Raw genomic sequence first — 12,802 nt, forward strand, 5'->3', positions numbered from 1 at the left:
CCACACACCCAGTGTCTTCTCCAGGGATTGCACCAGTGCTTCGGCTCAAAATAAAACTCATTCCCAAAATATTTATTCTCTCTTCACTGGCATGCGAGAGGTCCCAGGGCTTGGGTTACCGAGCGACACGAAGGATGGGGTGCCCAAAAGCTCATTTGATTTCTCCAGCTGTCTGTGGATGAATCTGGGACAGTGAAAGGTGTTCCTGGCCACAGCAGGGGGTTGGAATGAGATGAGTTTTGTGGTCCCTCCCAACCCAAACCGCTCCATGATTCTATGAAAGCACATCTCACTGCAAGATGTGCATCCCAATATACTCAGGCCAACATAACTATAATGGAACCACGACATGGTTATAAATAAATAGAGCTTTTTTTTTTTTTTCTCATTCCAACCCATTATGAGACCTGTTAAATGGAAAGACTCTTCCAGGAAATATTCTAAATATCCTGATTATTTTTCCTGACTTTTAATTTTAACTGCACTTCACGTTGACAACGGCACTGAGTCCACCCAGAACCCCTTAATTTTGCCCCAGCAAAGATGTAAAGATTTCTCAGGGCAAGCTCTGCTATCCTTTGTGTTTCTAGGGTTAGACCCCCTTTATAAGGCAAAAAAGGAAATTTATTTGTTTCCAAGAAAATTCAAATAATTCAAAAATAATTTTAATTAGGATGGGACAATGCCTTCTCATTACCAGATACTACTGGAGGGATTTAGTGTGAAAAAAGTGTCGAGGGATGACCAGACAAAACCTTCACTCCAGCTGACATTTCTCAACCTACCTGTAACACTTCTCTTCTTTGTTATATCTCCTGTTCAGGTGAATCTGCTGCGTGCCCTGGTCCCATCACACCCTTGTTTGAAATTTACCTCTTTCCCTGGGCACATAACTCAGCAATAAATCACTGTCATTTCCCAGAAATGCCTCATCTTCAATTTCAGGTATTCTGAGGTGCAGTGGAAGCCCCCTTGGGCCCTGGCACGGGATGTCCAGGGAAGCTGTGGCTGCCCCGTCCCTGGAAGTGCCCAAGGCCAGGTTGGACGAGGCAGAAGGGGGAACGAGATGAGCTTTAAGGCCCCTTCGGAGCCAAATCATTCCATGACTCCGTGACTCTGTGAACCCCGAGTTTCCCTGAGCATCCTCCCCATGACCAAACTCATCCTCGGCACCACCTCACGCGGTTCCTGCGCCGTCAATACGGAAACCACCAACCCCATCCTGCTGGTCAGCGCCCGAATTCCCTCCCAGAGCCGCAGCCGTCCCCACAAGAGGAAGGAATAAATGCTTACGAGAGCACTCCCAACAACGTCAGTGCTGAGCCGGGATGGATCCGCCTTCCCTCTCCCTGTCACCAGTGGTCGTTGCTCAAGAGCGCGCCCGGAGCTTGCCACGGACCCTGAAAGGGGCGGCATCCCCACGACATTTTGCAGGAGGTCCTGAAACCTAATTAAATGCTGTGGTGAAACCAAACCGTAAACAAGCCATGAATAAAAACCCCTTGAATTATTTTGCTAAACTATAATTACACAATAAGGAAGCAGATTAATTAAGTAAAATATAAGTCCTGAAACTGAAGCTTGCAAGCAAAGCAGTTTATTTTAATTTCCACATTATTTCATATGAGATAGAAGTGTTTGCTGTGGGTTTAAAATGTTGGAAGCCATTCCTTGCTGCCAGGCAGACCAAACCCAGTGGATAAATTAAATTTTTGCATCTGAGGCACCTCCTGAAATGTATATAAGGAGAAGGGCTCTGCCTCAGAGGAGCTAAAGGAGATCTCCTTCTTCCAGTCCCTGCTCCTCTCCTGCTCCTCCGCGTCGCCGCCACCGCCCTCCCACCCCGGCCACCATGAGCCGACAGTGCTACACCTCTGGCTCCATCCTGGGAAGACGAGGCTTTTCCTCGGCATCCGCTGTCTGCGGCCTAGGCAGGGCCAACAGCAGCTCAGCCTCCGTGTGCCAGCCCGTGGGGCGGAGGTGCGGGATCGGTGGCTTCAGCAGCCGCAGCGTCTGTGACCTGGGCAGAGGGCAGAGGATTTCCTTCGGCGGGAGCTGCCGCAGCGGCGTCTACGGCGGGGCCGGCGTCGGGCGCTGCGCTGTCGCTTATGGCGGGGGCCGCTTCGGCACCGTCGTGGGCTTTGGGAACTGTGCCAGCTTCGGGGGCCTGGGCAGCTACAGAGGGCTGGGCGACGGCGTGGCCATGGGGGGCTACGGCGGCGGCATCGGCATCGGCCTCGGCGGAGGGAGATCCGAGGGGATTCGCGGCGTCAGCATCCACCCGGAGCTCCTCAAGCCCCTGTGCGTGGGCGTGGACCCCGAGGAGTGCCAAGTGCGGACCCACGAGAAGGAGCAGATCAAGAACCTCAACAACCAGTTTGCCTGTTTCATCGACAAGGTGAGACCCCGCTTTCCCTGCCCCGTGTCCCCCGGCTCCGAAGGGTGCGTGTTCCCAGGGACAACACGGAGAGCCATTTCTCCTGGTAGCCTGGCATTCAAACGTTCCTGAAGAGCCATGCTGGTCCTGGCCTGGAGACCTTCTGGATGTAAGCCTTGCACCAAGGCAACACCACCGGTGTTGTACCTTTGGATGGTCACCAACCTGCTAAAGAGCTCAGTCAGGAGCAGCTCCAGGGATATAGTAAAATCCAAACCTGTGAGTGATGGGATGAAGACGCAGAAGGATAGGAGATTTTATTTCAAGTGTATGGTCTGAGGTTGCTCTCACAAATCTATAAACTCCAAAGGACTTCTGCATTCTTAAAATAGTTTGTGTTTCACAAAGGTGATGTGGCAGGATGAATTTAACTAAAATGGGAGGAACTATTTTAATTTCCCTGTCCCTCCACTCTGTGAATGAAATTATATGGTGATTTCTTTAAAAAATGTCATTTATCATTGCTTTCTTGCAATGATACATATAAAGGCTTTCATAACTGTTTAGAGAGCTGTTATGGGAAAGGATTTTTCAAACAGCAAAGAAAATCTTCTCTGTCTGATCTGATCTTGATTTTCCTGGAGAGTTGTTCTGCAACTGGAAATACTGAATCCACCCAGGAGCAGCAACTCCTGCTTCTTCCCATTTGTAAAATGACTTATTCATGACCCATCAAGCTCCTAGAGAGCCTTTAATCTAGAAACGGAAATGCATGATAAGTATTCACGACTAGAGTTTAAATCAGATACATCCAAATTAGGTCCTGGATGGAGCTTTTAGTGCTGAGAAAGGCTTGTTACTGCCCTGGGCCCATCGGGAGGCAGAGGATCCGGTTCTCGGGGAGGAAGGGAGGTGTTTGGCTGAGCCAGCATCGGTCGAACCCAGGCTTGGCCTCAGCACGGTGCGAAGGCACTGGTGTTGCTCAGCCTGAGATTCGAGTCCTGGGTGGGACCAGTTTAGCTCAGAGAAGATGCTGGTCCCACTCAACCCCCTGAGACAGCAGCACCTGACCATTTGCAATTCTGATTTGATTTTCACTTTTCCCTTTGGGAGGTGCGGAAGCCCTGGGACAGGAGATCCTGACTCTCCCATCTCTTCCCTGCCCAGGTGCGGCTGCTGGAGCAGCAGAACAAGGTGCTGACCACCAAGTGGGAGCTGCTGCAGCAGTATGTGCTCCCAGCGTCCCGGAGAAACTTGGAGCCCGTGTTCGAGAACTTCATCTGCAACCTGAGGAAGCAGCTGGAGTGTGTGATGGGGGAGCGGGAGCGGCTGGAGAATGAGGAGCGGTGCCTGCGGGACCTGGTCCAGGAGTTCAAGTGCAAGTAAGTCGCACACAGGGAAGCTGCAGAGCCGGACGTTGCTGGCCTGGGCGGTGCTCCTGAGTGTGAATCTAAGGAAATTGCACAGGATGGATCAGCAAACTGGGGCGCAGGACAAGTCACCGCAGTACTGGGTGCATTTCCTGCACTGGGCGTCCAGTGCCGCACTGGAGGTGCTGCTGACGTACTGGGAGATGTTTTCAAGCCCAGTTTCCTTATGGAGCAGGATAGGAAACCACTTTTCCTCTGCCTCCTGCATACCCCCATGGTTTGCCATATCAAATCTCCCCCATCACCTGTGCCCGTGTCTTCCCTAGTGCCATCCATTCCCACAAAACAAACAAAACCCTCAGCCAATTTTCTCCACCCCACTCTTTACCCACATCATGTTGGGATTCGTTCTCTCTTCCCAGAGGGAGTGTGGGAATTGTTCTCAATCTAAGCTGTACATATTCCTTAATATCTCCCCGCGTGCTCTGCTAAGCCGTAAACCAGGTCACTGGATCAACTTTCCCCAGAGTTCATCAACTCACGTGTTTTTTGTTGCTGAGCCACCACCAAGTGGGTCCAACTCAGAGAACTGGTATCTTGTGAAAGTTCTTGCAGGTCCCAATTACTGAGTCATTATGCCCTGACTGTGCTGCCTCCTGCACCCTGGAGTTTCACAGGTTGCTCAAGCTCCTGACCTTCCCCTGAGGTATTTTGGCCATGATCTCCCCATAAACACTCTGAGCAGAGTCCTGGCTGCTCTGGAAAAACATCTCACAAAGCAGAAGGGCTGGAAGCAGCAATCCAAGCCTCCAGCTTTGAATTTCTGGTGGTTTGGCTGGATTTCCTGTCCTCTGACTCCAGCCACCCAAACCACTGGTGTGGCTAAAGCTGCTGAGTAAAGCCCAGCAAGGGGGTAAGAAAGAGCACTGAAGCAAAAATAATGATAAAAAAATAAGGTGCGAAGTGAAATCTCATTTCCCATGGTCTGCAGTGGGTGGTTGGGACCCCCAGGGCTCAGTGTCCCCCCGCTCTGCTCTCCTGCAGGTACGAAGATGAGATCAACAAGCGCACGGCAGCGGAGAATGAGTTTGTGGTGCTCAAGAAGGTGAGTCAGGACCAGCTGAGGGTGGGCAAACCCTGGGCGTGGGGTCAGTGGGAGAAGTAGGGGGTCCTGGTGCCATGGCACAGCCTGATGCCCCAAAAATGAGGCGATCCAAGGAATCTGGAGGGCCCCTCTGAGGTTTTCAGCACATGCAGCCCAAACCCACGTCGTGCTGAGGGTTGGAAATAGTGGGGTTTCCTCCAAATCTAAGGAAAACCTGGGATTTGCCAGAGTCATTCCTTCACCTCTTTTCACCAAATCCCTGGTATTTCCGCAGGATGTGGATTGTCTCTACCTGACCAAGGAGGAGCTGGAGGTGAGGGTGGGTCTCCTGCGGCAGCAGCTGGAGTTCCTGAAGTGCATCTACGCCGAGGTAAGTGCACCCGACCCAATCTGCTCACCTCCTGCCCTCCCCACCCGAGCCGTGCACCAGGGGTGCAGGGAAAGGTGTCTTTTCTGAAAATCCTGGAACTGCAGCCTCTATGGAATGGAATTGCAGAGCTGTATGTCTTTTAGATGGATTTGATAGCAACGCTGTCACACCTACTTTGGGATGGCGAAGGGGGTCTTGGTTGTCTCCAGCATTGCTGCCCACAAGGGGAGGGATCTTTTGCCTGAAAACCTCCCAAATTCTAATCCAAATCATCCCTGCATTTGCCAAATATTTCTAGCTTTTTTTTTTTTTTTTTTTTTTTTTTTTTTTTTTTAATTAGTCAAAAGATTTTTATGAAAATAACACTTCTGTCTAAAATTCCACTAGTTTTTTAACAAAACACAGAGGGACACTTTACACTGACCTTTTTTGAGCTAAACCCCCTCCGTGGGGGTCAGTGGGGCCCAAAGAACTCACACCCGAAGGATTTCCCTGTCCAGGAAAGCACTGGCAGAGCCAGGAATGCAGGAGTGGGTTGCTCCACCAGGATTCCCTGCCCTTCCTTAGGGAAATGCACGCAGCCATCCCATGTTCTTCCACCAAAACAGATTCCAGCTGCCAGGTCTTGCTGGACAAGAGTCGCCCAACTGGAGAACCCCGTGCTGGGCGTTCAGGGCAGAACCTCCTCCCACCAGGCGCCCTTGCAGGGGTTGCTGCTGGCCTGGCTGGGGCTGGTTGAGGGAATGGAAGTGACGCTCTGGTCCTGCAGGAGAGGGCTCAGCTGGACTGTCAGCTGTGTGACACCTCCGTCATCGTGCAAATGGACAACAGCCGGGACCTGGACATGGAGGGCATCATCAAAAGCGTGGAGTGCTGCTATGAAGAGATAGCCCAGAAGAGCAAGGCCGAGGTGGAGGCTTTCTACCAAACCAGGGTGAGTATTCCATGAATTTCTGTGACAGACCATTTCTGAGACCATTCCTAAGACCATTCCCATCCTCCATGATGCAACGTTAACCCACCCCACATTGTGCATTAGCTTCAGATTGCTCAAGAAAGTTGTACCAAAAAAAAACCCACCCAAACTCAAACCAACCTTAAAAGTGTGGTTTGAGACATTTCAGAACAAGCACAGCAGATCAGAGTTCAGGGATGTCCCCTTTGTGCACCCTGAGGAGCATCCCTACTTCCCAAAGGGCAGATCATGGAACCCTAAGGCTGGAAAAGACCTCCAAGAGCTGGCCTCGGGTCCAGGACCCAGCCAAGAGTCTCGCCTTGTCCAGGCTGAGTCCGTGTCTGGGTGGTGCCCTGGGGACACTGACCTCGGTGCAGCTCCAGAGATTTCCCTCTTCCCGGGAAGGTAGGGGGCCCTGGGAAGGGGCGATTTGGGTGCATTGACATCATCCTCTTCCTGTGCAACAGCTGGAGGAACTCCACAGCAGCCGGGGCAAGTTCTGTGATGACCTGAGGAACAACCAGAGCGAGATTGCCGAGCTCAACAGGATGATACAGAAGCTGCAGTGCGAGTCGGACAATGTGAAGAAACAGGTAGGACCAAGGGATGGATCCACCTGGGAGCGCAGCTCCTCCATCAAAGGGCATTGTCCTACCAGCTGCAAAGAACCCCCTGCCCCAGATCAGAGCTGTGCTAACTTCTCATCTGCTGCTCGTGCATAGAAAAAGGCAGATTTATTTCTCTCTTGGCAAATAAGAAGTGTGTTGGTTTGGCGGTACCAGAATAAGTGTTTGCTGTGGGCTGTTGCAGCCGACAGATCCCATCCCCTTCATCCCAAATAGCTTGGCCACCACAAATCCAGCCTAAATCTTGGCTCTCTGGCACTTCCTGGCTGAGAAATAAGCAATGAGCAATGCTGTGGAGATACCCCTCAATGTCACCCTTGTCTGCCTTCCTGCCCAGAGAGATTGTGCCTGGAAGTGTCCAAGGCCAGGCTGGATGTGGTTGGGACCAGCCTGGGCTAGTGGAAGGTGTCCCTGCCCGTGGCAGGAGATGGGACTGGATGGGCTTTGCTTTGCTTTGCTGTACTGAATCTTTGCGGGAATGTCCTCCTGTGGCTGTCCCCAGATCTCAGCGCTGCAGACAGCCATCTGCGACGCCGAGCAACGGGGAGACTGCGCCCTCAAGGACGCCCGGCAGAAGCTGGTGGACCTGCAGACAGCTCTGCAGCAGGCCAAGGACAAGATGGCCTGCCTGCTCAGGGACTACCAGGAGCTGCTCAACGTCAAGCTGGCCCTGGACATTGAGATTGCCACTTACAGGACGCTGCTGGAGGGAGAAGAGAGCAGGTAGGAGCAGCCCTGGATGCACCTTGTGAGGATGGTCAGCAAAAGACAGCGGGAGGAGAAAGAAATACTGCACCCAGGGCTGCAGAGGGGTCCCTTTTCCCTCCCACTGGGTGCAGAGGGGATCACACGCTTATCCAAAAAGAGGATGGGATATCAGTATAACCGTGGAGTTAGGGATCCAACCCTGCATTGTTTTGGGGGGCAATTTGAACGAGCCCCTCTCAGCAGGGTGCACCCAAAGAGCCGAAGGACATGTCAGGTTTCTAAGGAGGCGCTGGCTGGGCTCTGTTTGCCTGTGAATTTGAGGAATATGTCCCTAAATACATCCCTGAGAGGTTTCTTTCCTTGACAGGATATGCACCGGCAACCCCGTGAGCGTAGGTGAGTTAATCACCCCCACCTTTAATTTCCTTATCAGCCTTTTAAGCTCGTGACGCCCCTTTTAAGCCGGGTTTTGGCTGCTCCGGGCGCGTCCGAGCTTGCGTTTTCTCCCGCAGCCGTGGTCAGCGGCGGGGGCACGGTCGGGGAGTGCCGGTCGCTGTCTGGAATTGGAGGCAAATGCACCGTCAAGACCGGAGGGGCCGGCGCGGGGCTGGGCATGGTCTCGTCCTTCGGAAACGCCGGGTTCAGCACCCGGAGCGTGGATTGTGTCCCCAAGGTCGGGGCAGGATTCGGGGCCAGGAGCGCGGTCAGCTGCGTGGGGAGGGAAGTGCTCACCGGCGTGGACGGGGTCCAGTGCGCCCCCGGCATGGGCAACCTGGGCAACCTGGGCAACCTGGGCAACCTGGGCAACGTGGTGTGCGCGGGCGTGGAGCAGTGCGGGCCCGGGCCCGTGCTCATCCCCGGGGCCCCGGGGGTCTGCGGGAACAGGTTCAGCACAGCCGTGCGCGTGGTCAGGACGACCCGGTAGAGACCGGCGGGGCCCGGCACGGCAGATTTTATAATAATCAGCATTTCTGCAATAAAAACAGTATTCCCCCCTCCCTCTGACGGCCACAGGGATCACACAACCATGCGCTAGGACATCGCTCTGCCTAAACTCATTGCCTGACAAAACCCGCCCTCTCTCTGCTGTCTTTCTTGGGGGGAACCCCTGCCTGCCCCCCTCAGCCAGGTGAGATTTTCATTTCAGATACCATTCCTGTCTCCACACATCGTCTTGGCTTTTCAGTCACCCCTCCCTGCTTGACCCCTTTCCAGCAGAGACTTTCTTTCCTTAGTGCAGCTATTGCAAAAGGATGAAAAATTTGGTCATCCCAACTTCAGAGAGAGAAGCCACAATTTAATTGTCCGAGACGAAGCTGCAGCTGTAATTTAACTTCTTTAATGACAGCAGAAAATCCAATTTTTCCTGTTTACAAGAGGGTTGGGAATGCTTATGTAAATTGGTCCAGGTTGCTACACCGTGTTTGGTAGAGCAGATTTTAATTACGCCCCAACGAGCACCTTATATTTCTGTAGTTAAATGCATGCGTTGTTTTTCCTGTGTGCAATAGACGGAGTTAAAGCTTTTAATGTGTAAGTGAACAGAGTTATTACCCTTCGCTTACTCCAGACTTTCAGCTGTACCTTCAATAAACTCCATGCATAATTCATGCTGCACTGCCTGGGCTTTATTTCCCTCCCTTGATATTGCAAATCACAGAAATTTCCTCAAACCTGAGCCTCCAAACAGGTGGAGTTTGAAGCTTCAAGAAGTTTTTGTCTGCTCTCGTTCCTGAAGCGCCTTTGCATACCTTTATTCCATCCACTGATTAGTGTGGCCACAAGGAAGTCTGGAAAGGAGGTGATTTAACCATCCGTGGGATACGCAGTTTGGGATCTCCCACAGCGTCTGGGATCTCTGGAGATGGAACAAAAAGGCAGCCAGGCCCTTGTTTAAAGAAATCAGTGAGAACCAGCTGAGGGAGTAACAGGAAAATAATCCCGCACCACACCTGTGAAACCCTCTCACGAGAGTGGGTCGATTTTAGAAGTCAGAGGAAAGTTCAGTTTCCCAAAATGCAGCACCAGGGGCTTCTTCCTCAACCCCCACCTTCCTTAAAATACGTGAACTCACACAAAGAGCAGAGTCTGGAGATGTGGCTGGACATGCCCCTCCACGGGGGGGAAAACCGTCTCTCACAATTTTAGGAAACTGGGATTTAGGAGAAATCACATCATCCTTTTTCTCTATGAGGGTCATAGAATCATGGAGTATGGTGGGTGGGAAGGGACCCACAAGGATCATCAAATCCCAGTCCTGGCCCTGCACAGAACACCCCAAAAATCTCACCAGATGCTCGAGTGTTGTCCCAGTGCTCCCAGAGTTCTGCAGGGCTCCCAGTTCCCCCGGACAGCGACCCACTGATGGGCCTCTGTAACTTGGCTGGGAGGATCTTGCCATGGTGACAGCTGCGCCCAGCCGGACGCACGGCTGGAATCACGGGAAAACCAACCAGCCCTGCAGCTCCTCCCTTCCCACAGCTGCCCCTGAGCCAGCTCTGCATCACCCCTGGAGAAATGCCGTTGTCCTTGTCCAGCCTGGAAGAGCACAGGGTGTGGGCAGGCTCATCTGCCCATGAAAGGCTCACGAAGAACCAGGGGCTGTAATTTATTCCCCCATGTCCCACTCGGCTCCCAAGACTTCCCTGCTGACTCAAAGCTTCCTTCCCTTGACCTCTCCAGGGTTGGAGGATGAGCTCAACCCCATCCCAGACCGTCCTCGCTGTTGGGATGGGGATGAACCCACCACGGGATGAGCTCAGCCTCTGCCGCTCTCCCATTCCGGCTGCCCTCGTGGTATTTTGGATGTGACCAACAGGGAGCAGGGCAATTACTCTGTTTTAAGAAATACCACAGTGGCTGAGGGGTGGTGAAAGCCAAGGGGGTCAGCCCTTGGTGAGAGAACAAAACTCACCCCGCTAAAGATGTTTGTAGAAATGTTGTCTTAGTCTTTTCTGCTCCATGAACACGACTTGGGCTCCATCTCATTTCTATGTAAATACCAGGCAGAAACACCCAAAACAAGAAGCTTCCAGTGCCCCAACAGCTCATAATTTATGTTGATCATCACCCTGCAAAGCAATACCCGAACACCAAACACCAGCCAGCTCCCCAGGGGACAAAAGCAGTCTGGCAGCTCTTGCATTTCTGGGAGAAAACCTTTAATCATCCCTGTCCTCAACTCCCAACTATTGCAAAACCCACGTTTGCTGCTGCCTGCTTGAAGACGTTCATGTAGGTCAGGGTATTTTGGAGACAAAAAAAAATGGGAATGTGGGTTTGGGGCGGATGGAGGTCAAATCCTGCACAGGGCCAGTCTGGACAGACCCTTTTGTAAATTGATAGAGTCTAAAACTATGGATTCATGGAATGGTTGGGTTAGAAGGGATCTTATAAACCATCTCATTCCACCCCCTGCCGTGGGCAGGGACACTTCCCACTATCCCAGGTTGCTCCAAGCCCCATCCAGCCTGGTCTTGGACACTTCCAGGGATGCAGGAGCCACAGCTGCTCTGGGAAACCCATCCCACGGCCTCCTCACCCTCACAGGGAGGAACTTCTTCCATATATTTAACTTTCCCTCTTTCAGCCTGAACCCAGAGCCTGGCAGAGCTGATCCGAACAGACGGATGAAAATGCCACATCTGTGTCTGGGTTTGGAGCCCCAGCCCTGGGCTCCTCCACACCACCAAGCAGCCCAGGAAGGGAAGGGAGCGTTTTTCAGGTGGCCTTTGCATCGCTCACATACCCTGTGGATAACGAGCCGAGGGGAGAGGAGTATGGGAGCCTAAAGTGACAATTCCCTCTTTCTTCTTGGCAGCCCCACCTTTAATCCCATTACATTCATTCAGCTCTAACACCTGATCTGAACCCGTTCTTCAGCTTCAGGACAAGCTGCCTTTTCTGGGGTCAAGGAACCATGAAGACAAAATCTCATTTTCCCATCGCACCCTGGCTTTGAATTGTATGCAAATCATCGAGGCAATGGATGCTCATGAATTTCAAGTGCCATTCCCAATTCAGACCCACATTTTCCAAAAAGAAACAAGCTGACCTGCACCATCTGGGAATCATTTCTCACTGAAAAGGGAAATTCTCTTTCAGTGCCCCAACTCTTCCATTCGAGCCGGCCCGGCAGCATTTCTCTGGGGATAATCAGATATTTGGTCTTTTGTATTCAGTAGCACCTGTTTAATTGTTCTTACAGAGATGCCAGTGGGATTTTAGCTCCTTAATGGTTTTGTAGCGCTGGGGCACAAGGATGTGTTTTATAGGGCAAGTAGAGTCCTGCCCTCTAAATATATTTAAGCTCCAGTCCTGCAGAGTGCAGGCAAAGCCACCAGGGCAGTCCCATGCCAAAAACCAGCTGAGCTCTGACATGCGAGGGATAAAATACTCTCAACACTGCAGTTCCACAAAGTCTGAGAAGCCAGAAAATGTCACCACACCCTGCTGAATTTGATCTTTTTTCCCAAGGACTCCAGGAAGTAAAATGAGGAGAATTTGTGGGAGTGTTTTTTCACGCTGGTTAAATCTGCTTTTGGCAGCATTTTGGATGGAAGGTTCTGAGGTCTTTAAAAGAAATCAAAGCTAGACAGAGCCAGAAACCAGGACTGACTACATCCTAAAGTGCACAAATTACATCATTCCACAGAGCTGGGCAGAGAGTTTTTCAGAAAATCTCTCTCTTTTTCTGAAATTGTTTTTAGGTCAAAATGAAAATGCGTCAATCACATCATCAGCTAGCTGGAGAAATCACAGCACAGCCTCTGTGCGGAATGGTGTTGTCCTCTGGAAATGCAAATACCCAGAGGAAAAGCCTAGAAAACCTGCTATAAGCTAGATATAGAATATAAATGGGCAAAATTTGGGGTGATATTTACATCTGGAAAGGGGAAAGAGGAAAACTGGATCAGGACCTCTTTGTCAAGTCATCCCAAAGAGATCGTCCGTGCCCAGGGAGTAGGAAGAGCAGACTGGATAAATTAGAGCCCCAAAAGGGATGTCAGGGCTCATGAACATCAAGCCACCTTCTGCCTTCAGGTGAAGAAACCCCATGAATTATTTTTGTTCAGATTTAATAATTTTGCTCTCATCTATCTGTCACTTGAGTTACTCCAGAGGACTCTCCACTGATCTCTGTGTTGATGTGTTGCATCTTTTAAGTAGAGTTGGGAATCCAAGACACCATTTCTGGCTTTATAATATTTAAAAATTATTTTCTCTCACAGTGAGGAAATTATAGAATCGTGGAGTCCCAGAATGGTTTGGGTAGGAAGGAATCTCAAAGA

General features: G+C 51.4%; 1 protein-coding gene across 1 annotated transcript; it reads left to right on the forward strand.

Moving 5' to 3' along the window:
• Positions 1-1,852: 1,852 nt before the first annotated feature.
• LOC120764681 (keratin, type II cytoskeletal 4-like) lies at positions 1,853-8,436 on the forward strand. The gene is made up of 9 exons (XM_040088675.1): positions 1,853-2,398; positions 3,545-3,759; positions 4,792-4,852; positions 5,127-5,222; positions 5,992-6,156; positions 6,645-6,770; positions 7,306-7,526; positions 7,879-7,907; positions 8,024-8,436. Exons 1-9 carry the CDS (start codon positions 1,853-1,855, stop codon positions 8,434-8,436), a joined length of 1,872 nt encoding a protein of 623 aa, XP_039944609.1.
• Positions 8,437-12,802: the final 4,366 nt, after the last annotated feature.

This window comes from Hirundo rustica, chromosome 35 (assembly GCF_015227805.2).
Source record: "Hirundo rustica isolate bHirRus1 chromosome 35, bHirRus1.pri.v3, whole genome shotgun sequence".
In the NCBI taxonomy this organism is placed as follows: domain Eukaryota; kingdom Metazoa; phylum Chordata; class Aves; order Passeriformes; family Hirundinidae; genus Hirundo; species Hirundo rustica.

What these genes read in the sequence shown, in the direction of transcription:
- LOC120764681 (XM_040088675.1), top strand. Translation starts at nt 1,853, where the DNA reads ATGAGCCGACAGTGCTACACCTCTGGCTCCATCCTGGGAAGACGAGGC. An exon ending in AGTTTGTGGTGCTCAAGAAG is followed by an intron (nt 4,853 to 5,126) that starts GTGAGTCAGGAC and finishes GTATTTCCGCAG; the next exon opens with GATGTGGATTGTCTCTACCT. An exon ending in TGAAGTGCATCTACGCCGAG is followed by an intron (nt 5,223 to 5,991) that starts GTAAGTGCACCC and finishes CTGGTCCTGCAG; the next exon opens with GAGAGGGCTCAGCTGGACTG.